The following is a 26,072-nucleotide window of genomic DNA, read 5'->3' as shown; positions in this document are numbered from 1 at the left end:
GCGTGTATATAGTGTAGTTTAGGCAGCCTATAATCACCTTTTGCCCGCCGCCGTCGTGGGCACGACCAAGCACCCTCAAGGGTGAGACCGGTCGAACATACAAGTTCAAGTCCAAGCATAAGCCCAAGGACCTCTATATGTGTATCTAGACTGGGTTCAAGACCGCGCTACCGCGACGAGATGTGACCGTCATCACCGTCTATCAATGAACCCACTGGAGTTCCTTTTCGCCATTCTTCGATGTAACAATCTTCAACCACTCCTTTAGTTGCTCCAAATACCGGTCCTCGGAGATGAGCTTCTCAAGATACTCAGTCACAGAGAGGCCGTAGTCCAAGTATGGAAGCTTTCTCTTGAGGTCAAGACCTCGACAAAGAGGTTTTAGGAGATGAAACACGTCAAGGCCCAATTCCGGATCAGTGTCTATGCGCTTCAGCACCCGTACTAGTGCTGTGTGACCGTTCATATCGACGCTGGCAGGACTGACGCCAGCAGCAAGATGTACACGTAGGTACTTCTCGGCTTGTATACGCTTTTCAACTGACGCACGGACGCAGTTGTATGGAGTGAGCCGGCACGGCTCAACAAAATTATCTAGAGCAAGGTGCAAGTCCTGCACTGGCCGCCCGGCCGATGATCCATCATCAGAAAGCGGTTGTCGAAGCAGGATGCTTTCAAAGACATCACATCGATTGGCCTGAATGGCTTTCTCGAAGGGTGTTCTGGGTGCAAGTGGGTGAAGGGACCAGTTTTTACGAGGTGGTTCGGGTACAGCGATACGGTGCGCTTGAGCTCCCATATCAAGTAGGTGTACAATCGTAGAGTGAGGAGCATCATTACCGATAGCGTAGAAAAGAAGCTCAGCTCCGTCATTGCCGAGTGGGTTGTTGCTGTCAACTCTGAGCGAGAACTCCATGAGGAGGGAGTCCACTGCTGCCCAATCTCGAGCATGACCGCATTGTAACAATATTTTCGCTCGAACCTCAGGAGTGAGATACTTGACCAGGGACTCGTGGCCGAAGAGATCAGGTCAGCAATGATCTGGATCAGAGGAACTGCAATATTACCATCTTTGATCATAGCTTTCATAAAGTGCGGCTCGGAGACTAAACGTCTGGCAGAGCAGAGATCCAGGAGGGTTTTTGGCCATCCTAGTACTTATCTTGACTATCTCTTCTGAGCTGACTACAGTATCGTCATCCTCATCCTTATCGTTGGATGGAGCATCCAGAAGAGTAGGTATGGTTGCTGTTACTTCGAACATACATGTAACTTCTCTGATGTCAAAATGATCAAAGAGGTTCCGAATTAGACCTTTGCTCGCAATGATATCCAAAGCATACGCGCACTTATTGCGAATAGAACACTCAAAAGCAGTTTCGCCTCTCTTGTTGCGAAGAAGAAGGCTGGCTGAGGCACCGTGGTCGAGAAGATAACGAAGGATCAGTTCGGCGGATCGTGGGTTCATGAACTTTTCACCAGCAGCGGTCGACTCAAAAAGCAAGTGAAGAACAGTGTTGCCATCATCATCTTGGTGGTTGACTGGAACTTGCAACCCCACGAGCTTTTTGACTATTATGAACCTTTTGGGGTAGTCGTCGAGAAGAGGCAAGTTCCAATCCTTGCAGGGTACAATGCCCAGATCTTCCCAACAATGTGTGCGACCTCCAAACTGGAAAACCAGGCGCTGTGGGAGTTTCGCCACAAAAGCCATCAAGGCATTCCTGTTGCTCCAGCCCTCATGTGGCTGCAAAATTCCGATCTTGGGCTTGCCGTGCGTAATAAGGGCATCGACTGCAGGGAGATTGAGGCTTTGGACCGCAAGCATCAGGGTAGTGGGGTGGCCAGAGTTGCCCAAGGGGTCCCAAAGAAGAATGTTATCCGCAGAGAGACCACCCTCCCGTATCAATCGTTCAATCAGCTGTGGCCAGAAGCGTTCTTGAAGCTGGGCTTGGCGTTGAATTTCCATAGTTCGGTCCTCAATGAGGTTCACCCGGGTTGCGCAGGTTTCAACCATATGAGAAGCGTCTTCGTCCTGGAAATAGACAAATTCTTCAAGAAAGCGGCAGCAATTTGGCTTCTGCCACTCCTTAAAGTCGATAGCACAAAGCTGCAACGGATCGACACGAAAATTAGGGGGCGCGTTGAGCAATGCTCCCAGATGAGACACGCTCATGCGGGTGATCTTCGCACCAAGATCGAGAAGTCTCAGGGCGTCTTCGAATCGTCCCAAACGGCAGGCAATATCCAGACATGTGGCTTCGATGTGCTGGTTTCCTACATCACATCCAACGGCGAAATTGATATCAGCCCCGCGTTCAAGGAGAAGCGGGATAGTAGAGTCCCAGCGACGGTTAAGAAAGGCATAAAACAACGCTGTTTGTCCTGTTTGATCAACACAATTTACGTCGATGTTGGGATGGAGGTCAAAGATGTGCTGAAGCACATCGGCGTGGCCACGCGCGGCAGCTTCAAAGAGAATCCCAAAATCCGGCCGCATTTGTCCCGGCGAAGACGAAAGTATACCAGAAGGTACGACTGCTGCACCATTAGAGAGGAGAAGCTTGGCGGTTTCAATATGGCTAGAGCAGAGGGCGACGTGAAGCGGGCTCCAATTATGGGGCGAAGATACGCCCATAGCCCCCTCCGACGGCAAAAACCAAAATCCCGCAAAAGGGGGCGGGTGGCAGATGCAAGGACCATTTGTGTAGATGCTGAGATCAGCACCATGGTCCACTAAGATCGATATGATCTCATTGTGAGCTTCCCTTGCAGCAAGGTGAGCGGCGGTGAATGTGCGGGGAATACTGCGATCCCGCTCCTCATACTCGGTAGCTAGGGTAATCTCATCCCTGCAGTCATCCTCATCCACGAACCCTCCATCAGGTGTTGTCGCTTGATACGCTCCGTAAAGCTTATATTCGTTGGTAGGCGCAATGATGTCCAGATCAACCAGATCTGGGTGAAGAGCATTCGCAGCCTTGCCGAACCTCTCCCTGTATCTTGTGAGAAGGTTCCGGTCAAACGGGGGCCAGAAGTCTTTGTCCCCTCTCTGGAAAGCCCGGTGAGATTCGTACGAGCGGAGGGATGCAACCCAGAGGCGGTAATCAACGTCCGCATAGAAGAGAAAATTCGGATCAGCGCCAACAGCAAGTGCCATGTTCAGTGTTTCTCGTAGACCGAATTTTGCTCCCCAAGCGAGCGGCAGGTGTAGATGAGAGAAAACTCCACGAGCGTAAAATATCATTGTCGCGATACTCGATAGCCGTTTGTTGGTTCGGGCAAGTGCGGCCAACGACTTCAGAGAGACGCGGTCATAGCAAACATCCTCGGGGTATATGGCATGGCAAACGATTTCGAAAACCTGGTTTGAAAGAGAGAGCAGGGAGGGCATTTTGCAGACTGGCTTAACGGTTGAAATGACAAATGTGGTTCTCACTTCTCCGGCACGATCAAGTCTAGGATAGAAATTTATTAGTGCCCCTGAATTACAGGGAAAAAAAAAAAGCTAAGGGACACAAACCACGTCTTACTCGAACCTGTATTAGCAGGCGGCGATCGTCTCACGAAAGATGAGAAAGCCAACGGACGAGTTGGCGCATACAGCAATGCTTGGTAGATTGAGTCGTTAACATTGCAGAAGCATCACACGCTGCAAATAAAGCTGTCGCCTAGTCTGCCCGCAATACGGAGCAATCTTCCTCCGAGAGAGGAATCCATTGTGAAGAATACGGCGAAAATTCGTACGGAAAGGAGTAGAGTCGTAGTGCTAGGGCAAACGCGATCTTCCTAAACGCCTTGGCGATACAGAGATGAAGCAGGGGCGCCAATACCTTACACGACGTCGTATGATACTACGGACGAAGTCACGTGATATGCCCCTCCGTTTTGAATTATCATTCTATGAAAAGCATCCTTGGTTGGAGAGATGTCTGGTGCACATCGTTTTACAGAACCCATTTAAGTTCCCTTTTCTCATTCCTTGAACATACAATCTGCCCAACACCGGGCTTTGTTGAAAAGGAGCAAATATGGAATCGCCGCCCCGAAATGAGTGACTAGTTAACTTGTTTCATTTCCTGTTAAGAATCAAGAGCTAGCCATTAGCACATCCTTCCATGATGAATCAGCGTAGAAGGTGAGCGACTGGAAGCCAAAAAAAAAGAAAAAAAAGGTATGATAGCAAAAAGAGGCGGAGCCCGGACAGCAATTACTAGTTATCTTGCGCAAACCATCCGCGGTCATGAATCGAGGAAGCCGATAGAAACACCAATATCGGGAACTAAACATTCAAATGTGGTGGGAGCTACAAAAGATGCATGAGCAGTAAGCTCATGACAGACTGGCTCATTTCAGCCAGTGAATTTTCTTAGTTCCATCCTCAAGTTCCAAAATCTTAACCCACTGTTTAAGGGCAGACTTCGCACTCAGAAGTTGCTCCATATATTCCAAGGCGGAGTAGCCTAAAGCATCCTTGAGGTGAAGATCAACCCCTCTAGCAAGGGGCTTGAATAGGTCATAAGTGTCCATAACGATCGACGGTTGCCGGGTCAAGCTCAGCACAAAGTAACAGAACGGGGTTTGTCCGCTAGCATTAAGCTGAGTGGTATCGGCGCCAGCAGCCAGGAGAGCGCGAAGGATATTTCGCGACTGCTTCCGCGCGCTGCGTTTCGGCTTCTCCCATGAGCCCACACCATTGTAATAAGCATTGTTCAAGACGGCAGTAACCGCCCAGTGCAGGTAATGCGGCGTGCCCTCCGGTAGCGGCGGTTGGGGCAAGGGCTGCAAGCGTAACATGGCTTCAACCACGCCGAAGTTTGAAGACTTAATGGCCTCTCCTAACGGAGTTGTGAACTTCCCCTTGCTTGATGGCAACTCAAGGAGCTGATGTGCGTTAAAGCCAGCCTCAAGGAGACGTTTAGCGAAGCTAGCAGGAGCTTTGGCTTCAATTGCCCGTATGAGAGGGAGCTCTTCCTGGGTTGTGGACACGAGTGTTCTCTTTTCATGGTCGGCGAAGCCGTCAAGAATGACGTGGGCAGTTTCCCAGCGTTTAGTGACAATCGCCTTCAACAGCAAAGAAATTTTGCTCTCCGTGAGCAAATCGGCGTGGGAGAGGGAGCCTTGGTACAGTTGTTGGACTGCCAAATCCAGAAGGGGTGATTGTGGTTTGCCGTCGTTGATGCACAAGTCCACAAACTCCGGGTAAGACAGCAAGGACTTCGAACTGAACACATCCAGGAGGAAAGTGAAGATCTGGCGAGATCTTTCCTGCAGCTTCCGTACCTGCATAGTTGTATAGGAGGGCATGCCAGTGTAGGAATCCCTTTCGTCGTCCGGGTCAGACGAAGAGTACATGCCGTCTTCGTTTTCATCTTCTCGGTACCCTTGGCCCAAATCGTCAGTATATTCGTCATCTTCCTGAAAATCAGAGGATCTCAGATTGCTAGGCTGTGCGTTGCGGAACATGGCAACGATTTCTGGCATACTAAGGCGATCTCCTGGATCGATACGGCTTTGCCTGGCAAGGATGTCAAGCGCGTAATGGCATTCCCTACGAACAGCAATCTGGAAGGGGGTCTCTCCTGAGTTGTTACGTATGAACGGATCGGCGCCTTTGGACAGCAACAAACGGAGAATCTGTTTGGCCGACTTGAGAGGCATCCATGGGCGGCTCTGGTCTCGGTATCCATCGAAAAGAAGGTGAAGCGCCGTGTTCCCGTCCAGGTCCTGCTGATTAACAGGAGTTCCGGCCTCGAGAAGAAGGCTGACAATATGCGGCCGGTTGGGATAATCGTGGTCAAATGGCAGGCCCCATTCCTGAAAAGGGACCAGGTTCCAGTACGAGTCAGATAATCGGCGGTGATCTGGGTCGCGTAAAACCGACTCGCTCGGTACTTCGGCTACGGCCACCATCAAGGCGTTTCGTCCCTGGGAATTGCAAGCGTTAACCTCAGCACCGGCATTAATTAGCGTCTTAACAGCAGCATCATTCAAATGTTGAACGGCTAGTGTCAGAGGACTGTGGTTGTAGCCATGGGCAGGGGCCCAGGTCCAGAACGTATCGAGCGAAAGACCGGCCGCAAGCAATTTCTCAATCACTTGTTGTCGGTACGAATCTTCGACAGAAAGGATGTAGTGCGGTGGTGGAAGACCCCAGCTGCGAGGAGAGCGGTGCAAGTCCAGATAGCGGATGCAGCAGAGGTGCGGCAGAGGAACATAAGTGCCGGAACCAGGGTCAGGTTCTGCGTCCATGGGATCTTGACTCTCGTCGTTTCGATCATCTAAGACCCGAATGCCGACCGAGGGGTCGGCACCGAGATCGAGCAGCTTTAAGGCGGTCCGAAATTGACCAAGGTAACAGGCCTCCCCGAGGATGTTTGTGAGTAAAGTGCTTCTTCCCCACCGAACCCGCACAGGATGATTGATATTCGCGCCATGCTGAAGGAGGAAAGGGACCGTTGTATCCCACTGGCGATGGTAGCACGCATAGTAGAGTGCAGAAAGTCCAGCCGCGTCCGTTTGATCGACGTTAAAGCCTGGATGAGTGTCCAAAACGCGTTGGAGCACATCAACCTGGCCCAAGGCTGCCGCTTTTGCGAAAGGACTCTTGCGCTTCGAAGGACGAGGAAGGGACGGATCGGATGCTGGCTCAGGCTCGTAAACCGCCTTGGCTCCTCTTGAAACAAGAAGTTTAGCCGCTTCGGTATGGCCTGAACAGATGGCGACATGGAGTGGAGACCAGCGCTGTATTTCGTAAAGAGTCGTGTCCCATGGGTCAGGGCCAAGGTCGTTCATGAACCCGTCACTCGTGATACAATCACAAAAGTTTGTCGATAGGCTTTCGATGTCGGCACCGTGATCCAATAGGAGAGTGATGATATCGCTGTGGCCTTCCCTTGCAGCAATGTGAAGCGCCGTAAACCTGCGAGTACATTCTCCAGAATCGCCATAGCCAGGATAGAACTTCTCATAACTGCGCACCTCATCGTCATCATCGTCCTCCCCGAAAGGTCCTTCACCTCGAGGATGGGTGGGGGCAAACACATCGAAAGTAGTGTGGGTTGGCGTTAATGCCCTCGCCTGCTGTTTATACTCCCTGACTAGATTCTCTTCAAGGTGCAAACCGAGAGCAGGCCAAAAGGCAGGATTACTTTTCTCCCACAACACATTGGTCTTATATACCTTCATAGCAGCTTCCCAGATGTCGATAAAGATGCTGCTCAGGCAAAACTCATGATTCGGATCAGCCCCAACCGCCAGAGCCTTTTTGAGGGCTCCTGGCAGGCCTTTTTTTTTGCAGCCCAGGCAAGAGGACGATGCTGGTATTTGTGAACCCCTCTGCTGTATAGGATTGGCGTGGCAATATTGGAAACGAATCGGCTGGTGAGCGTAAGAGAAGCGAGAGAACGAAGACCTTCTGAACTGGCCGGGAGATTTGCAGGGAAGAGCTCTTCACAGATGAGGGTAAGCACCTCGTTAGGTAGAGATAGTAGTGATGTCATTCTTGAAACCGATAAAGCCTGCACGCTTGGTCAATTTCGATACTACAAGTAATGCGAAATGTTGCATCGTTTGGGTCAAGCGCGACGCGTATTGCGAGTTGGACATGGGGATTTGGCGGCTTGCGCGCTGTACTCACGCGACGCCACGTGCCATAAGCCCCGCCGGAAGGGGGAGCCATATTTTCCCGACAGTTCAGGCTAGGGTTGGAGTCTTGAACAATTCCTTTTTTTCAAAGCCAACTCCTAGCGAAGGTGAGTCACAACACAACAGAAACAGATTATGCTCTTATCGACTTAACACTTATGCAATTTCGGAGGAGATGAGACTTGGAATGCAGTTCAACACATCCTTTGTTTGACTCTTTTGCATCGGACCCCGCAGCATTCTCCCCTATGAAATCCTATTATACCCTTCCTCCCCCACCGATCGATTGATCCACCCCTTAAGAGTGCTTTCGACATGATGGGGGCTGGAACTATTCAGACCAGCTTATGCCTACACTTGCGCACCGGTATTTTGCCTCAGAAACAAAGCAACAGACTTGGTAGGACTCTGTCATCGGCAATACTGCTTGGCGGCTCCCTATAAAACACCGTCACATCAGCGCTTGACGTCACCACAATACCAAACCCATAAAAAAAACATAACACAAGGCTAGAAAAAGGATCTAAAAATCAAGTAAAGGGGGAGGCAAACATCACTAATATATAGGACTATCCCAACCAAGGATCGCCTGCCCACCAGAGCTAGCCGGTCCAAACATCATTGTTTTGCGCCATGTAGTTCAGCATGCCGGTCAGCGCCGGAATGCACTGGGTGTTGGCGCCGCCAGCCGTTTCGCCCAGGATGCTCTTCTGTTGTTTGCCTTGAGCCAGGCCGCTGCTTCGCGCAGGCGTTGTTTGTCAATGGTGGAGGACACGCAGTTCTCGGATGTGCCAGAGCCGCCGATGTCGAGATATTGGTGCATTTCGTAGATGATCTTGGAGTCGTCTGGCGCAGCGGGGTTGATGAGGTTGAGGAGGATTAGAGCGTTGCCGCTAGCGACCTGGATACCTATCGTCAGTGATACCCCAGGGGAAGAAGCCAGGGTATGCGTACCCAGGCCCAGGCGCCTGTCCGTGAATTGCCCTCGACAAATATTCGCTGTGAAGTAGCTCCCGCGGCGCGGATACCTTCCAATGGCCGCCTGGCTGAGACGGAGGACGAGCTGGTTGTCCATGTCGCAGTACTCATTGTTCTCGTAGAAGGTGACCTTGGTCATTGTCGGCGAACAGTTTGGCTACAGTCATCCACCACGCCTTGAAGTCGTCCACATTGATTATGACATTTCCATAATAGCGGCCTGCCCAAGAGTCAGTTTGCAACCACTAGCTCAAAAACTCGTACGATCTTTTTACCGAAGTTGTGCGAGTCAAGGACAGCATAGGCTCCCTTGCTAGTGACGTGGTTGACGATCAAAAGATTGTGAGTCTCTTCTCTCTCAAGCATACCGACGAAAAGGGCTCCACATACGTCAATAAGCCCCGGAGCATAGGCATTGTCGACGGGACCTGTCGACCTATTGGGGACCAGACCCTCCCTGAAGTGCCGTTAGAACACTCCTTACCAGAGCCTTGAGTTTCGGTGCCTACATACATCCACATACATCATGAAAGGGATTCCCCCGGCCGATGAGAGTCTACACCGGTTAGCCGCGCTCGATTCCTCCAGCAATGCAGGACCTGCAGACATACGTCAATGCTAGACTTTGACGGCTAGATGTTGTGCTTGCCTAACCGTCCGGGGAGTGTGTCCTTGCCAAACTCGGCACCAGTCTCATCGATACCCACGAACTGGGACTTGGGAGTACGCCTTTGTGTTCTGGTTGGGATGAGAACACCGCCAGCCGGCGCGGCAAGGGCTGATTCAGCGGCTGCAACACCTATGAGCAAGTTGAAGAACTTCATTGTCGAGATGTAAGACGTTTACCATGGGGTACTGGATTTAGTTCGCATGATAGAATACCCACGAGATCGATTTATACATAGTTTGACCTCTAAGCTTTGAATGAGGCGAGCTGAACTCAGCAGCTTCCCTCCCGCGCTCAAGTATTGGCTAGGGCACCAAATTATCAATCTAAAGTATCAGCTCCCATGAGCGTCTTCTCAGGTTCACATATCTCCCTCTCATCATTTGGATAATAAACTGCCCCCTTCTTCATACCGAGTTTTACTCAGGTTAGTTTCACTGAGTGTTGAAAGCCGTTTACATCCCACAGTTTGATTGTGTGGGAAGAACATCTTATGTTCCCAAATGGACTTACCGCTTCCGCCCTCCTTAGTTCAGCCAGAACATGAATTTGCGTTTCCAGGGGGCTGCCGAGAGCAGAGTGCGATGTTTACATCCAGGACAATGTCCACCCCTGAGAAGACATTTGCAGAGATGCCGACTCATCCTTCAAGAGTGTGCCTAATGTCGAATTTCAGATACGGCCTTATGCCAAACAGACGCCTCCGTACGTCAATGTGGCCTGGTCGTCTTCAGCCTAGAGGCACAACTGTTAACCTGTTACATGACACAAGGATTAACTTGGGAAGGTGATCCAACCTCCACCCTGTATTTCAGTCAGGACTCGGGAGGATCGGATTCCATACAGAATATTGTGGTACATAGCGGCGTGACCAAGACCATAGGTATAGGACAGATAGGACAGAATGCTTTGCCACTGGTGTTTAACTCGTTGTCCTTCGACGAAGTGCCCCTTCATGCGTCGGCATTGGACGTTTGTGTAACATAGTCAGCATGTATCAGACATCTGACCACCATGATTGGTACCTCCTTCAAGTTCTTTGGGGACGCGGCCGTTTCAACAGACACCGAAGTTAGCTCCCAGTTCGACCCTAGTCCTTGCTATGGACATGCTTCCTGGCTCCGAGAAAAGTCCATGGGTGTATAGAACGTCTCAATAGCTGGACCCAGAATGTACACAGCTCTAGTATTAGCTCACTGTACCGAGCTTCCATAAGTTTGTACACCCTCTATCCGAGTGATGCAGTGTAGTGACACCCCTGAAAATGCCTCTAAAACTCCAATTCCGATCCCATCCCATCACATCCATGTTTCCGTACACCCTTTTGTGAAATCGTGCAACCATCGAGCAAGATGAAGGAAACTAGAAAATTGAAGAGGAGAAAAAAAGTATAGACGTTTGGGGGGAGAAAAAAAATAACAATGAAAGGAAGTAGGCCAGGAGAGCACTAGTCCTTGTACTCAGGCGTAGGCCACTTGACCTTGCACTCCCCCTGTTTCTGGATCCATTCCGATATCCTCTCGGTCAACCAGCCACTCATCATCGATCCCTTTGTATCATCGCGCTTCACCGGCTTGCCGATTTTGAATGCATTACCAAACGCGCACATGCCGTTCTGGTACCGGAAGGTGAAGCACTCATGCTCGGAGACGCTCCGACACGCGTTCTCACACGCCTCAAACGACAAGTGCGCATTCTTCTCCATCTCATTCAGTTCTTCATCCTTCTTCATCCGCTTCACCATCCAATCGTCCCAGTAGGACCGACCTCCAGGGCGAGTGAGATCGAGGTAGAAGCGGTTGTCGGCGAGGTTATCCCAGTCGGCTCGGATGCGCAGGAGGTTGGGGGCAAGGAAGTGTTCATAGATATCGCGCATTAGGATCGTGGTGCCGGGTGGGTGAGACTCAAGGAACTTTCTCTCGAAGTTGAAGAAAGAGTTGATCTCATCGCTATTCAAGTGGTGCATGGTCACAATTGGATGGCACCAATGCGACGGGCCGTATGGCAGAGTAAACGGCTTCTCGCCGTTAATGGTGGGCCACTGTTGCAGTTACCATTAGCCGGAGCCCTAAAAATACGCCGGGCACTTTGGTCAGAAGTGGGGGAGGAGAAAGGGAAGGCAAGCTCGCCATGGGGAAAAGCCGCACGGCAATTGACGGTCCGCACCGTTGTCGCGGCAGGCAAATCCCATGATTTTGGTACCGTAGTCCGTAAGCGCTTTTCGGCCGCCATGGCGGCTCAATAAAAGTACTTCCAACCTCACTCACCATGTGCTGAACCTTGATTCCGGTCTTGTTTTCCATCGCGACCGCAAACAAATAGTCACCGCAGCACTCTTTTCTCGCGCGCACATCGAATTCGTTCCCAACACCCGGATGCTTGCCCACGAACTCCTCCATGGCAGCCCTGCTGACGATGTACCCTGAACCGCCGTGGCCAAAGGGGAAATTTCCGATCAAGGCCACGCTGCCGAGATACAGTTTCTTATTCGGATCCATCGTACTCAGCCATTGCATGAGATTCGACCACACAACATACGTGTCGGCGTCGACAAATAAGTACCAGTCATAGTTGGGACGCATGGCCCATGTCTTCTCAGCGATATGAATGTTCTTGTACTTGTCCAGGCTCCAGCCCTCCTTCGCAGGATCGCCTAGCTTATTGCAGCTGTCCTGATCAATAAAGCACCACTGCTGACGACGGTAGATGTCAAAGTCTGGGTTCCCTGAGCGCGCTTCCGGCAGAACCTTGTCGAGGCTGTCATAGATGTGGAAGCCGGCAATATCCTGCTCCATGTCGCTGAAGATGAGAAAGTCGTCCAGACACCTGAGATTCGTCATCAGCTGAGTCGGAACGCGAGCGAAGGCCTCGGAAGCACCAGTTTTCATGACCAACAGCACACTGCTGGTATTAGGGAAACCTTCACACAGGGGATCTTGGGGTTGCGGGGGTGCTGGAGGCGGCGTGGACTCCGTGAACGACGTCGACGAAATCGAGGAGGCAGTCTCAGACTGCTTAACGGAGTTAGGCTGTGTTGCGTGCGAACAATTCTCCCCATCGGGGCAAACACCCATCGGCGAGTACTCGCTCCGGTACGGCGCATTCGGTCCATCCATCATCGACCAGTTAGTTATCCTTCTTGAGGCGTAAACAAGCATGAAGAAGCTGAGGATCGTGAAGACGAGGAGGATGGTCGAAGATCTCCTAACAGGCAATCTCAGCCTTACGGGCGAAGTGCCTGGGCTGCCAGGGGCAAGCAGAGGCATGTTGAGAGTTGTTGAGGGGTACAGAAGAGAGCATTGAGGAACCCGGTTGTCAAAGGTTTACAACTTGACTGGCGTCGAGGAGGTTCGGGTGAAAGAGCGAGTAAACAAGTTGCACAGCCCAAGGATATGGAGGAACAAATCAGTTAGCTAGGCAGGCTTTTTTTTTCTTTTCCTTTTTTTTTGAACGAAGCGAGAGGGAGGAAACCGGAGAAAGAAGAAAGGAGTCGGTCAGAAAGGTGGTGAGCGTGCTTTTTGTTCAGACAAATAGCAAAGGACTGAAATACGAGATTTGCAGGCGCATCTGCAGCAGAGCTAGCTCTGCACGACAACCAATCTCAAGTGAAAGCTCGCGGAGGGCGGCAACCGAACAACAGCCACTCATCCCATCTCCGTTCCCCTCTGGGCTTTTGATTTTCGGAACCACTCCCCCAATCTGCTCCCAACAACCAACCTACCACCACAAACATTCCCTCCATATTGACACATTCAGTACAACTACGCGGAACCTAACTAGTGTGTCAGCTTGTGTTCCGTGCCAAGATCAGGTCTCAGTTGCGCTGCGCGCAACCGAGTCGGAGCACGACAACACTATGGTCTTGGGTACAGACACTGTGGACGAATTGGGCAGGGCTTCTGCGGCTGAGATGGCACCATTAATTGGTGATGTCGTGATTGGTCCTCTAAAGTGCAAGAAAGTCCCAAGGCTCAAGCTGTGATAAGGCAGGGTACCTGCGGGAGCTCTGCTGCCACCACTGGGATAACAACTAAGGAGAGCACGGCTTTGCTGACAACGCTGGATTAGTGAGAAACTGAGTCATGTGGCTTTTCCAGAAAGACCGTCAAAATCAAGCCTAAAAATCGAGGTCTTTCCGCCACCTGCTTCAATAAGTATTTATTGTGGAACTGGTCTTCCTTTCCCGTTGTGGAAGCCACCGTCATGAGACTTGCCCTGGGGTAGGGGCGGCCAGACACGCCGCGCCTGCACGTTTGCTGTTCACTTGTGGGGACTGGGGAGCTGACCCTTCAACATGGTCCTGCAACTGGGGGATCAGCCATGGTGGGGAGTTAAACCTTTTCCAGGGGTTGATCTGCCGGACAGCGATGTCATTCCATTGATTGAGAGGGAGAAGCGGCGCAAATACCATCCGAAGGCCGAGCGGACAACAGGAGACGCTCTCATAGGTCACAATTGAATGGACGTTCAGCAGTGCGTCAAAACATACGATCTTGACAATCACTTCACTGTATTCTTACGGCCAGTTACCAGATCAGGTATGTTACGCGATCTAGCAGCAACAATTTCTCGATACAGGTGCGCGGGATTACTCAGCCGAATACCATGAAGCCTTGCAGCATGAAGCCAACCACAATGTAGCTGGGTTGGAGCTCCTATGGACATGACCGAATGTCATGGTTTGCGTTACGCGAAAGAGATGCATGCAGACTGTTGCTGGGGAGCACAGAGGTTAAACTTGGCAAGATCAAGATCGGCTCTTCCCGAGTGTGAGATGTAAGAAGCAATGCTCCGTTTGCGGTATCAACTCGGTTCGTTACAATAGGAAGGGTCCACCCCGTTGCGAAATGTCATGTAATGATAGAAAACCGTCGGTCCCACGGGCGAAGAGGGTTACACATGTCGTACCACGTACCCCCCTGTGATGTAAGGGAGGGAAATGTGTCTCATCTGCATATTATAATCCTGATATTTACCAGCTTATGCATTTATCGAAGCATTTGTATAGTATTTCCAGACAATTTGGGAGGGTCAAGTATAGAGATGGATGTGCGTAAGGCTTCAACGTTCTTGATTGTTTTGTAATATACAGTAACCCAATGGTGATTTCACCCCTAACAAGGCTTTTTGTTCCCAAGACCCACCCAACTGTTATGGCCCGGGGAAGTCGCCGAACTCTCAAGCCTTTCCACAAAGTACGCCTCCAAGCCAAGAAACGTAGTTGGATCGTCCGCGCTCTTCCGAGACCACCTTTTTCAGTTACATCATGCAACCACAGAAGCAACAATGTTCGCTTTACCGGCCCGTTGAGCAGGACAGATCAGCTTTACCCTTACATAGTACATGGCGAGCGATATCTTGAGATCCTGAACTTTATCGGCAAATTCTGCCTGGTCTGCTGGGCAGTATGGCTGAGGTTTCGCTCAAACATGTTCCCACCAAGCATCTTCTCTCATAAGCAGATATGAAACAACTTATCGGGAAGAGCAACTTTCAGACAAACGCAGCTGTCGGGTTTCCAGTTGATCTCTGGTGAAGTCGGAACACGGGGGCGTATGCGCTGTGCCAGGTTTGCGGGTTAAACACTATTGCACTGTGCACTTGAATGACCCAAGATCCCGAACGGTCCTGTCTCATGCAGCCTTCGGAAAGCTCAGAGCAGGAAAGCTTGGCTCAGCTTGTAGCTGACAGACAAGCTTCAAGGGACTCGACAACCCAGCAATCTCTCCACGTTCAGCCACAGAACTAGTCTTTGCCCAAGCCGATACCTTGCATAGCCCGATGTTTGTCGCTGAAGAGGGGGGCGCTGGGTCGTGCTCACGACAACGGCGAGCAATAGTTACACTGCTATATACTTTATATACATGCCACACTGGGAAAAACCCCGAGAGGGGAAAAACCTGTGCGGAAGAAGGCAGCGGAGGGAGGAAGGGAGGGGGGGAGGGAAATGGATATCCGGGAGGGGTAAAGACCTACTCCCGCAGAGCAAGTGGGATTGGCATCTCTGATTCCCTCCGATACCGACTCGTCCGAGTCTGTGTCGGGCTCCCTGTCTTCGCGGCACTGGACCCGTACGCGAAAGGGGGAACGAGGGGACCGTAACGTCGGAAAGGATTGTCCTGTGGCCGCGTCGAATGCTTGACCCAGGAACTCGATCTGGGAGGCTCTAGATTGGAACAGTTGAAAGGAGAACCGGAAGGCCCTAGGATCGAGTCTCTCTGCTAGCGGGTTGTTAAAACGTGGTGAGTGGACAAGAAAAGAAGTGACCTTTAGACATTGGTTGGCCGCAGGGGCACTCCTTGAACGCTCTCGGAGGGTTTTTAAACAGCACGTGGTACTCCATGAAGTCCACCATGGCCTGGGGCCTCTACAAGCCATCGCGCGAGGCATTGCCGGGAAAAGCTCTCTAGAAACGGCTTCGCTGTCTGTCCGTCCCAACGGGCCGACGGGGGCTTGTTGGTGCGCCACCAGCTCCTCATATCTGGGAGAGGTACCCGGCGCCTTTCCGGGGGGTCTGGAGGGAGACCTAGCCACGTCCTAGGCCCCAAGCGACGCGGCTCCCATCGGGGCTGGGCCCCGAGGCCCGCTACCTCCTGATGTAGGCGAGTCCACCCTTGGTAGGGAGGTCGGCGAAGTCAGATCTGAAGGGGGTGGTCGGCTGGCTGCCTCTCGACACGACTCCTCCACCGAGCTCTCTCTCTATCCATTAGGAACTCCGGGTACAGGTACACCAGCTACCGCAGCCACTGGAATGGAATCGTCCGTCACACTGGGAAAATTGCCCTAAACGCTTCGTTCGCTGTTTTGGTCAGGGATGGCCAAACCGGCACGAGCTTAGATGGGACTAGGCGGCCCCGGACGCCGGACGCCGGCCCTCGTTGGGCCTGTGTCAAGTTGGACCATGCCATAGAGGAGAGAGGGGGCGACGACATCGTTGAAGATAGCAGGGCCCGCCACCGGCGGAAAGCCCCGTACTCTCGTGTTGGACAGTCGCTTCATCAATCCCACTATCGAAGCTGTCGCCGACGCCCTAGCGGCAGCCTGGGTCGCAGGGTTCAGCTTGGAGTCGAGTGTGACCCCTAGCCATTTGATCGATTTACCAGGGGGGAACGACAATTTCTCCACTTGAGTTGAGATCCTCGCCGGGTCGATTCTATTGCGCTTGGCCCCGAAGCCACCCGGGGGGGGGTAGATGACCTCCGTTTTAGTCGTATTGACTCAGAGGCCGAGGCCCTGGATCTTGGTGCAGAGCTGAGCATCCCTGAGCGAGGTGTGGTGTGCCATTTGCACGAGGTTTTTGCTCCACGTCAGCTGTGCTTGGTCGTCCATATACATGAAGGAGGACTCCGGTTGCGGCGGCGTTATGAATGGGAGACAGTAGGGCATGAAGAGAATTGGGGACCATGGGGAGCCCTGTGGGAGCCCCGTGTCTGACCGGAAGGTTGTCTGGGCCCATTCAAAGGAGAAGCGTTGATCCAGACAGAAATCTGCTGTTATTCTGCAGACCCAGTCGGACCAGCCTTGGTCTGCCAGAACCTCGCTGAGTATTGCCGGCTGGACAGAGGGATACGCCGAGACCACATCGAGTGTCACCAGAAGCCCGTGGTAGCCCTATCTCGTCATCGACATCGCGTCATGTACCAAAGACTGCACCAGGTCGAGGGCCGACCTGGATGGCGCAGCTCCCGCCACAATTGATGGCGAGAGCCCCGAAGCTAGCCCAGCCGTTGTCATGCGCCTGGCCAACACTGAGACCAGAGCGGGCTTGGGAGCGTTTGTTGCCGATGCTGTCAGCCGGCGGTCAATGTAGATTGCCGCCATGGTTGAGTTGTCATCGAGGGCGTATAGGTGAAACCGGGATGCCCTCTGACCTTGCCAAAGAGGACCAGCGGCTCTTGGATGCATACAACCTGGTAACGGTGTTGGACCACCCGTTGGAGTACACCGTCCAGGTTGGCGATGGAGCGTTGGGCATGAGCTGATATGATTCTAATGGTGCGTACCATGGTCGTTACACACCACTATGCAATATTGGATCGGTCCATCCAGGTTCGACAGGGCGCTCCTCTGGGCGGGGGGTGGGGCCTGCAGGGCTAGGCTGGATGCGCCTGGGGTCGTGGGAGTGCGGAACCGCAAAAATGCCGTGCCTCTACCTTGGGACACGCTGACCGGGGGGCAGAGTTTGTGAGGGGTGTTGTCCATTTGGGGTGCTGTCGTGGCCTAAGTTGGGGCCGTCGGCCGGGAATCAGGTAGCGCGGTGTCCACCTGGGGAGCCGAAGCCTGCGGAGCCGCGGGATGCACCGGTAGGGCGTCCGAGATGACCGTGTCCTCAGCTTCCGGCCTGGTTGGTTCGGGTGTAGGCGAGGAGTTCGGGGAAGGGTTTGGGGGAGAGTGTGAGGAATCATTTTGGCGGTCGGAAGCCACCTTCTTAGCCGCCCTGTATGCGGCGTTGCCTGCTTTCCTGACCGCCTTCCGTTGGTCCTCGGTGAGTTTTGAGTACTCTCCCCTGCCAGACCTTTGGCCTCGCGGGGCAGCTGTTGTGCCCGGGTTTGTATGGACCCAGAAAGTTCGGGCATTGCGGAATTACGAGGTGTTCCTTGTGGTTGTGGAGGAAAGCGCCGCACTCCGTGCAGCGGGCGCTGGAGCGGCCTTTGTCCTTGTGGTGGAAGCCGAGGCATCGCTCGCACGTGTAGATGCGCACCCTCCTCTTGAGCAGGATTGCTGGTCTGAGTCGAATAGCCTGGAAAGGGGGGGGGGGAGGAGGGGGAGACCTTGTGGCGTAGGATAACCAGGTAGATGCCAGGCGAGTCTTTGACTGCGTGGGCGCTCACCTCCTTCTGTTTGGTGACAGAAATGACCTCGTCGGCGATAGCGGGGTCGGTTGGACGGCGGCTACCGTCGTAGGCAAGGATGTATTCGGGGACATTCTTGACCAAGTACGCGTCGGTGATTGTCTCAGGTTCGATTGTGTACCAAGCCTCTTTGGCCTTGCGGGCGAGGGTCTCACGCAGGGAGCTCTTCGAAACTTCAATGCAGACGCTCGACTTGGCCGGATAGACTTTGGTGACACGTCCGCTCTGGGGAAGCCAATCTTTTCAACCAAGAGAATTATGATGCCAGCGGTGTCGCATTCCGCCAGTCGTGGCTGCTCCTGTCTACTCTCAAGAAACTACGAGATACTGTTTTCAAACGGGGTCAAACGCTATGAATTAACAGAAGGTAGTTGACAGCAACGAGCGTGTCGGTCGTAAGGGACACAGATCTGGCGATTTGACGATGTGTCCACTACAAGTCAGACCACATTTTGGTTTGCACTGCTCTTCCATGGGCGTTGGCTGCCTTGATCTTACGATTCATCTTGATCCCGCACCATCATGTAGGTTAGGCATATTGGCCGCAATTCTAAACCTCTCTCTGGCTCTCTCATCCCCAAGGGGCCTCTGGAGTCTACGGAAAAATCGTAATGTTGAAAACTCTTCGGTTAACAAACCTCCAAGGACATATCGACATATCCCACTATCTGGCCATCTTGATTTCTGTGATTTCATTCTTTCCTCCTAACTGAGGACACATCTCAGTCAGTCCCTTCACAGCGCTGGCTCCCTTCATCGTTTTCTCTTAAAAACATCATTCGCCCTCCAACCCTCTCAAATGCTGCTCTGTTAAATTTTATTATGCTCTCACCAAGGTATCACTGGTATCACTATGGTTGATCCTACTGGTATCGTTGGCGTCATTGAAGTGGCCGGTCAAGTCTTGGAATATACCTCCAAGTTTGATAGCAGCTGGACGGATGCTATGGAGGAGGCAAAAAGTTTCATTTTCGAAGTAGGGGCCCTTCGAACCACCCTACTACATGTCCATAACCTTCTCTCGGACCCGAAATTTGCAAACGCCTTGGAGAAAGATTCTTCAGCATTGCTTTCTGAGCTTGATCCCCTACACGACACGGACACCACTGTTCTCTTATCTATTTGTAAGGATGAACTACAAAGTTTGCTCACCAAGTTGAAAAAGCGGACAGATGGTCATAGGTTTGGATGGGAGTGCCTTAAGGCTGCACTTGATGGCGGGAAAGCGCGCGAAGCTGTCGAAAACCTCCACCGGCGATACCAAGCCTTGAATTTGCTTTTCTGGAACGATCAACTTGCCCTTCAAACCAAGGTACTTCAGCAACCCATTGGAATCCGAGATGACCTGCACCAAAACCATGGAACTCAAGTCCGGCAGCTTCAGTCCATTGAGCAACGAACCAATGCGGTGGCATCCGGTGTGCTCTCTATAAATCGAAAGGCACATACAGCCGAAGCTCTGCAAAAGCATGGAGAAATCCTTGACTGGCTTTCTTCGCTGGCTTCGGTGGACTATTCTCTACAACAAGCCGATTTCTTCCGCCAAAGACAAGAAGGAACTGATCAGTGGTTCCTTGAATCTCCTCAGTTCCAGGAATGGTATTTTCCCTGTTCTATTCTGTCCCATGGCTGCTGCTCTCCAAGCTAACCAGGTTACTAGGCTATCAAGAAAGCAGGTGATTCTCTTTTGCCCAGGCATGCCTGGTTCTGGAAAGACTATCCTTGTATCGATCGTCATCGATTATCTGCAAAGGAACTTGGGAGATCGTGACGTTGGCATCGCATACATATATTGTAACTTCCGGCGCATAGAGGACCAAACTGTGGAGCAGCTAATTGCCAATCTTGTAAAGCAACTACTCAGGAACAAGTGTCCGCCTCCAACCGCAGTCATGGATGCCTATAGTCGACATCAGAAGCATAGATCACTGCCATCGTTAGGTAATCTCGAGGAGATGTTCCATGCTGTTGCCACACTGTACAAGGATCCAGTCTTCATTATCATAGATGCACTGGATGAATGCCAAATGAGCGGCAATGTTCGTTCCAAGTTCATCGAAACACTCCTGAGTCTTCAATCCAGAGGAATTGATATCAACATCCTGGCCACATCGCGCCCTGTGCCTGATATTGTGGAAGCTTTTGATGGACACTCCTGTCTGGAGATAGCAGCCCAAAGAGACGACATTGAGCGATACTTGCGCAATAAGATGTCTGAATTGCCCGTTGTCTCAAAGTACCCGGACCTCCAACACGAGATCATCAGTTGCATCGCCAGTGTCGCAGATGGCATGTAAGTCATCGGTGGTTCATTGACCACGATTTGTTAATCTTTTTGAGCATATGCTTACTTACAAAATCAGATTCCTTCTCGCTCGCTTCTTCTTCGAGTCCCTGAAGGATAAAGTGAGCGCAAAGCTTATTCGCAAAACACTTAATGAGCTTCAGAACAACTCTAAGGAAAAGAAGTCGAAATATGCCCTATTATGCCGGGCATATAACGACGCAGTGGAGAGAATCAATGGGTAACCGGCTGGATACAAGGAGCTTGCCAACCACGTGCTATCCTGGATCATCTGTACCAAATATCCTCTCAAAACGATAGAAGTTCAGTATGAATGGGCTGTCAAGGATAGTGAGGACGAGCTTAATGAAACCGCAGTTCCTGATACCGAACATATGCTTTCGGCATGTTGCAGACTCGTTGTCATCGACAAAAAAAGCGAAATCATTCGACTTGTCCACTTTACGGGCCAGGAATATTTCCAGGATACTTTAAACCGCTGGTTTCCGAGAGCCCATTTTGATATTGCAAATACCTGCGTGTCATATCTTTCGTTTAAGGATTCTTCAGGTGGCCCTGTCAGGGCATACGAGAAGGCTCGTGAACAACTTTAAAAAAAACCTCTCTTCTCCTATGCGGTTGACTACTGGGGACATCATGCATCTGCGTGTTCCTTCTGCACTCCTCAGCTGCTTGACTTATTGACAAAGTCCGAATGGGTCAGTATGGTGGTACAACATTGTGACATCGCTTCCGAGGTCAGAAAGCGGTTTTGGCTTTCTTTTGAGGATTCGAGATCATCTCAGAATTCGTTTCACATGGTTGGTGTCTAGTGGCTTAAAAATTTAGTTAATACACTCCTTGCGTGTGCCCAGAATATTGATCCAAACCTACAAGATAGAAGAGGCCGAACACCGCTGAGTTGGGCGGCAGAGAAAGGCCATACGGAGGTTGTTAAAGCTCTGTTGTGTGGTGGCTGATTTGATCCAGACCGACAAGAAAAAGAGGCTGAACACAGCTGAGTTGGGCTGCAGGGAATGGTAATACCTAGATTGTTAAACTTTTTGCTGTCTAAAGCCCAAGCTAATCCAGGCCGACAAAACGGCCATGGCATAACGCTGCTAAGTTTTGCTGTATGGAATGGCCATGCAGAGGTTGTTAAAACTCTTATCTAATGGCCCAAGCTGTTTTGAATTTCGCAGATTATGATGGCAACACACCACTGGCATTCACTTCCCAGAAGACGTGGACATTGTCGATTTTTTTTCGACTCCACCAAAGTGAACAATATCCATACCGAAGAGCTTGTAAGGTTTGTTAGCAAGCTGCTTGCATCTGAAGCCTTTAGGGAAGCTTGTAAACTGCATGATGTATTTGTGTGATGACTCCGATTCATCTATCAGTTCTTTTCGGGGGGGGAAATGAGAAGACAAAGCGTGGGCTAGTGCATGGCGAAGTTCAGAGGCAAGTGAGAGCGATAAGACAACGGAGTTAGGCAATAGGGAGTCCTAGACTGTGTGCAGCCGACGAGTGATGAGTGCATATTCCAAGAAAGTGCGGCACTAGTCGATTCGAGCATGCGTCACAGGATTAGATTAGGTATGAAGGACTTCTCTTGGTTGTTCTTCTCCATAGCACAAGGACACTGAGGACCAAGAAAGTTTATTACACGTATCAATTGACTTTGTTGCGTACCCACATTATCAGTGGCTATCATCTAACCCATTTGACCTATTGTTCATCGCTGTACCTTACCAAGTTCCCCGTTGCATCAGATAGCGACTTGGATGACTAAGGTGAAGACACATGGTTGGTATTGACAAGACAATTCTCGAGGTATGAATATTTGTTCACTTCACTGACCAGGCCAACCAGTGCTGCAAAATGCAGAAAAGAACTTTCGCACTTAATCTAGCCTTATGGCACATGCTCGAATCAATCAATGCCGCACGTTCTTGTAATATGCACCCATCACTTGTCGGCCATACACGTCCATGCCTGCCTGTTGCCTACCTCTGCTGTTTTATCACACTCACTTGCCTCGGCACTTTCCCATGTACTATTTCATGATTCGTCCTCGCATTGGCACACCTTGAAACAATAACTACAGGAACAAGACTCATCACAAGAAATACATCATACAATCCGAAAACGTGCTAACTCTTGGCCTATTTCCGTCCGGTTATTTGAGATGATATACACCCCTTTCTGCAAGAAATCTGGGTTTACCCTTTTCATGAATCCTGCCCGGTCAACTGTCAGCAACCTTTCGCTCATCAGCTTATACAAGGTGAAATTATTCCAGGTACAAAAGCGCGAAGCTTCTCCAAACCGTTTCCAAGCAGCTTATAGACAAACCTTGCAAGGTCTTCGGTGCGGATATCGTTCTTTTTTCGGGGAGTCAAGAAACTCCTAAACAATATCCAGGTCTTTTGGCGGGATGAACGCCAGTGGTATGTGCCCAACACGATCTGCCTTAATTCGGATCAACTCGACCATCAGATAAGAGAGCTTTAACAACCTTTATATGACCATACTTTGCAGCCAAACTCAGCGGCGCTCAGCCTCCCTTGTCTTATCGGTTATGAATTAACTTGCCTATCAGATATAACAGAGTTCTAATTACCTCCGTAGAGCCCTTCCTTGCAGCCGGACTCAGCGACGCTTCACGGCAGTTGTTTTGTAGATCTGAATCAACTCGGTCATCAGATAATAGAATTTTAACACCCTTCGTATGGCCATACTCTACAACCCAACTCAGCGGCGTTCGGCCTTCCTTGTCTTTTTGGGCTGGATCAACATTCTGGGCACGCACAAGGAGTGCCTTGACTTTATCATTTATACCATAGACGCCAACTATGTGAAATGAATTCTGAGATGGCCTCAAATCTGCTCGAGGACCCCAAAACCGCTTCCTGAACTTGGAACAGATGCCACAAAGTTGTACCACCGTACTGATTCTGATTTGTCAGGCTGAGGTGGGGTCTAGTCATAGGACTCACTGTACGCGGGCATCAATACGCCCCACTTTTCTCTATTTTCCTATGTGTATATGCTATTGTTTTAGGTAGAGTGCCCATCAAAGGTTTCCACAATATCAGGTAGAGGGCGAGAGGTGGCCAGGAGGTCGACAATACTTTCTCTCGATTGAAGGCGCAGTAATGTTTCAATGAATATGGAACGAACAATGACGCTCATTTGGCACTCATCAAAAGCGCATCAACAATAACGAAGATCCCATCCTTGTGCAGTGCGGCAAAAGCATGGAACATCCCCTCGAGATCACTCAATGCTGGTTATGATCTATGATTCTTGTGTTGAAAATCGACACCCATGACCTAATGGCGGTGGAAACTTGGTCCTGATTAGTTGCTTTGCGAGGTCGGTAATGAGCTGCTCGACGGTTTGGTCGTCTACGCGCCAGAAGTCGCAGTATAAGCATGTAATGCCAACGTCACGGTCTCCCAGATTTCTTTGGAGACGATCGATGACGATCGATACAAGGATAGTTTTCCAGCACAAGGTATGCCGGGGCAGAAGGGAGTCACTAGCTTCCTTAACAGCCTGGTGGACTGATTAGCTTCAGGAAATAAGGATGAGCCAGGAGTATACCACTCCTGAAACTGAAGATATTCCAGACACAACTGTCCTGTATCTTCTTGTCTTTGGCGTAGAGAGTCGTCTTGTTGTTTTGAATAGTCTTCTTTGGACAGGGAAGAGAGCCGGTTGACGAATTTATGTACTCTTGCTCTTATGGCGTAAGTATCAGCTCAAGATCTGCCACAAGGCGATTACTCGCAAACAAGCTAGATCAAGGTTTGGACAAACCCGCTTGGTAGTGGTTAATCACCTGCGATCGAACGTAACCAAAATAACGTTCCCAGAACCAGTGTTCTGGATGCTACCATGATAGTGAACCTTGACGTTGTGGGTATTGTCAGGGGAGCCAGTGGTGTTAACAGCAGAATCAATGCTATCAGCGGCAGGGGAACCAAAGTTATTGACAGCAAGGGGATCAATGTTGTTGCCGGTCGCGGAACCAGTGTCGTTCATGGTGGGAGGGCTGCTGTTATCGAGAGCAAGGGCGCCAGTATCGACTCAGATAACACCAATATCTTCTGTTCAACCAGTACCGCTTAGGTCACCACAGCAGGACGTTTTAGAGAATTGGAGCTCTTTGAGTTATTTTTCTCCTTCAATCCGTGAGCATTATGTTCTGGTATCTAGTCAAAGCACGAGGATTTGTGGAGTTGTAACTCTTTCCCTAGGTTGAAGGACTTCGAAAGCTGGCTCTGTTCTAGTTGGATGTGCTCTCAACAATGGAGAAAGCAGGCACGATGGAAAGGAGATCAAGGAAAAAGAGTCATATAGACAGCTCGCTCGTATAGTAAGAGCGGTGGTAAAGAGGAAATCTAATATGAAACAAGACAAGTCAAATTCTTAACTCCCACGCGAACAAAATGTAAGATGGCCTATGGGGACGAAACAACCAGGAGAAGGCGTTCAAACGAGTGATACATACCCAAACGACCTGACATAATGACAATACGGGAGTAAGGCTGAGTCATACGCTCAGCATACTTCACTCCCGCGGCAGAGTTTCTTGTGCTTTGATTCGTGATAGCGCATCGACGCGGCACTGGAGCTGCACACCCCATACATAGCCTTATTTCGTTGGCTTGGCCTGCCGCCCGATATCAACCACAAGGCTACTCGCCAGGCCCTCCGAAAGGCCGTATAACTCTTGTGTCAGAGAAATGGCCGTTGGTCGAGGCTCAGCGTGGACAATCCTCACAGCATTTATAGAGAATCTGAGCGGTCATACCACGGTGATCAAAGATATCAATGTGGAAGAGCCGACATATTGATATCTAGCGACTAGCCGTGAGGTTGCAGGTCTGCAGTAAACTACATTGCTTATTAGACACTTATAAGTGGTAAGCAAGCGGTTGTGAGATACATGGGCGTTTATCGTAGCTAACGACAGCTTGTGACACTAGAGAGGCTTTCTCGTACTGTAAGACGAGTTAGACAAGTTTGGTGCTACTCTTGGACCTTGGGCATGGGAACTGTGGCCACCCAGCCCGAAAAGAGTGTGAGGAATTTCAGTAAAACTGTAGGCGGGCGTTGTAACTCATGTTACCTATAGGCTCTAAACCTCGATGTTGTAACGGTAGCCAGGAAAGAGCATCATGTGAACAGATGAAGGCCGCTCAGGTGCATAGGTTGGAGACTTACGAAAGAGCTAGGTGGCTCTGGTATCCTGCCTGCTAACGGCAGAGTCAACACTGCTTCAGGACGCGGGGCGCCAAGCCTAATTGAACCTAGCTAACTAGCCGGACGAGATGAACTATTTGTAGGTCAGGTCGAGATGGTCGTGGCGATTGCGAGCTCCGACAGGCGCCACAACCGATACCGATATAGCTCAGAAACTGCGGTTAATCCAAACAATACACACGCGGCCGTTGGATCCAGAATTAGCTTCATTTGCCTGAGGTATCGGACAGGTAATTCTTCCTACTGTTCAAGGGCCGCAGGTAGACTTATATAGCGAAGTTGCCTTGGCGTACACAGGAGGTTCACCACAGACGCAACCACGCGGACACGCTAAGCCCAGTCGGTGACCTCCGTTATGCACGAATTT

At 50.8% G+C, this 26,072-nt stretch overlaps 7 protein-coding genes across 7 annotated transcripts; 1 reads left to right on the top strand and 6 right to left on the bottom strand.

Moving 5' to 3' along the window:
- Positions 1-202: 202 nt before the first annotated feature.
- CTHT_0020630 (uncharacterized protein) lies at positions 203-3,394 on the bottom strand (the record flags this gene model as incomplete). The annotated part of the gene is made up of 2 exons (XM_006692475.1): positions 203-933; positions 1,159-3,394. 2 exons carry the CDS (start codon positions 3,392-3,394, stop codon positions 203-205), a joined length of 2,967 nt encoding a protein of 988 aa, XP_006692538.1.
- A 953-nt stretch (positions 3,395-4,347) lies between these two features.
- Positions 4,348-9,449, bottom strand: CTHT_0020620 (uncharacterized protein; the record flags this gene model as incomplete). The annotated part of the gene is made up of 5 exons (XM_006692474.1): positions 4,348-7,286; positions 8,317-8,782; positions 8,890-9,082; positions 9,149-9,181; positions 9,280-9,449. 5 exons carry the CDS (start codon positions 9,447-9,449, stop codon positions 4,348-4,350), a joined length of 3,801 nt encoding a protein of 1,266 aa, XP_006692537.1.
- A 1,290-nt stretch (positions 9,450-10,739) lies between these two features.
- On the bottom strand, positions 10,740-12,558 carry CTHT_0020610 (uncharacterized protein; the record flags this gene model as incomplete). The annotated part of the gene is made up of 2 exons (XM_006692473.1): positions 10,740-11,333; positions 11,560-12,558. 2 exons carry the CDS (start codon positions 12,556-12,558, stop codon positions 10,740-10,742), a joined length of 1,593 nt encoding a protein of 530 aa, XP_006692536.1.
- A 3,952-nt stretch (positions 12,559-16,510) lies between these two features.
- On the bottom strand, positions 16,511-17,267 carry CTHT_0020600 (uncharacterized protein; the record flags this gene model as incomplete). Its single annotated transcript, XM_006692472.1, has 3 exons — positions 16,511-16,903; positions 16,962-17,079; positions 17,164-17,267. The coding sequence occupies 3 exons, from the start codon at positions 17,265-17,267 to the stop codon at positions 16,511-16,513; spliced, it is 615 nt and encodes a 204-aa protein (XP_006692535.1).
- A 245-nt stretch (positions 17,268-17,512) lies between these two features.
- CTHT_0020590 (uncharacterized protein) lies at positions 17,513-18,649 on the bottom strand (the record flags this gene model as incomplete). Its single annotated transcript, XM_006692471.1, has 3 exons — positions 17,513-17,773; positions 17,980-18,383; positions 18,643-18,649. 3 exons carry the CDS (start codon positions 18,647-18,649, stop codon positions 17,513-17,515), a joined length of 672 nt encoding a protein of 223 aa, XP_006692534.1.
- A 1,387-nt stretch (positions 18,650-20,036) lies between these two features.
- CTHT_0020580 (uncharacterized protein) lies at positions 20,037-20,673 on the top strand (the record flags this gene model as incomplete). The annotated part of the gene is made up of 2 exons (XM_006692470.1): positions 20,037-20,437; positions 20,508-20,673. 2 exons carry the CDS (start codon positions 20,037-20,039, stop codon positions 20,671-20,673), a joined length of 567 nt encoding a protein of 188 aa, XP_006692533.1.
- A 3,601-nt stretch (positions 20,674-24,274) lies between these two features.
- Positions 24,275-24,481, bottom strand: CTHT_0020570 (uncharacterized protein; the record flags this gene model as incomplete). The annotated part of the gene is made up of 1 exon (XM_006692469.1): positions 24,275-24,481. One exon carries the CDS (start codon positions 24,479-24,481, stop codon positions 24,275-24,277), a length of 207 nt encoding a protein of 68 aa, XP_006692532.1.
- Positions 24,482-26,072: the final 1,591 nt, after the last annotated feature.

The sequence above is a fragment of the Thermochaetoides thermophila genome, assembly GCF_000221225.1.
Source record: "Thermochaetoides thermophila DSM 1495 unplaced genomic scaffold scf7180000011815, whole genome shotgun sequence".
NCBI classification, from domain to species: Eukaryota; Fungi; Ascomycota; class Sordariomycetes; order Sordariales; family Chaetomiaceae; genus Thermochaetoides; species Thermochaetoides thermophila.
Note: the sequence above shows the minus strand (reverse complement) of the source record. Positions and strands in the feature narration are given on the sequence as shown.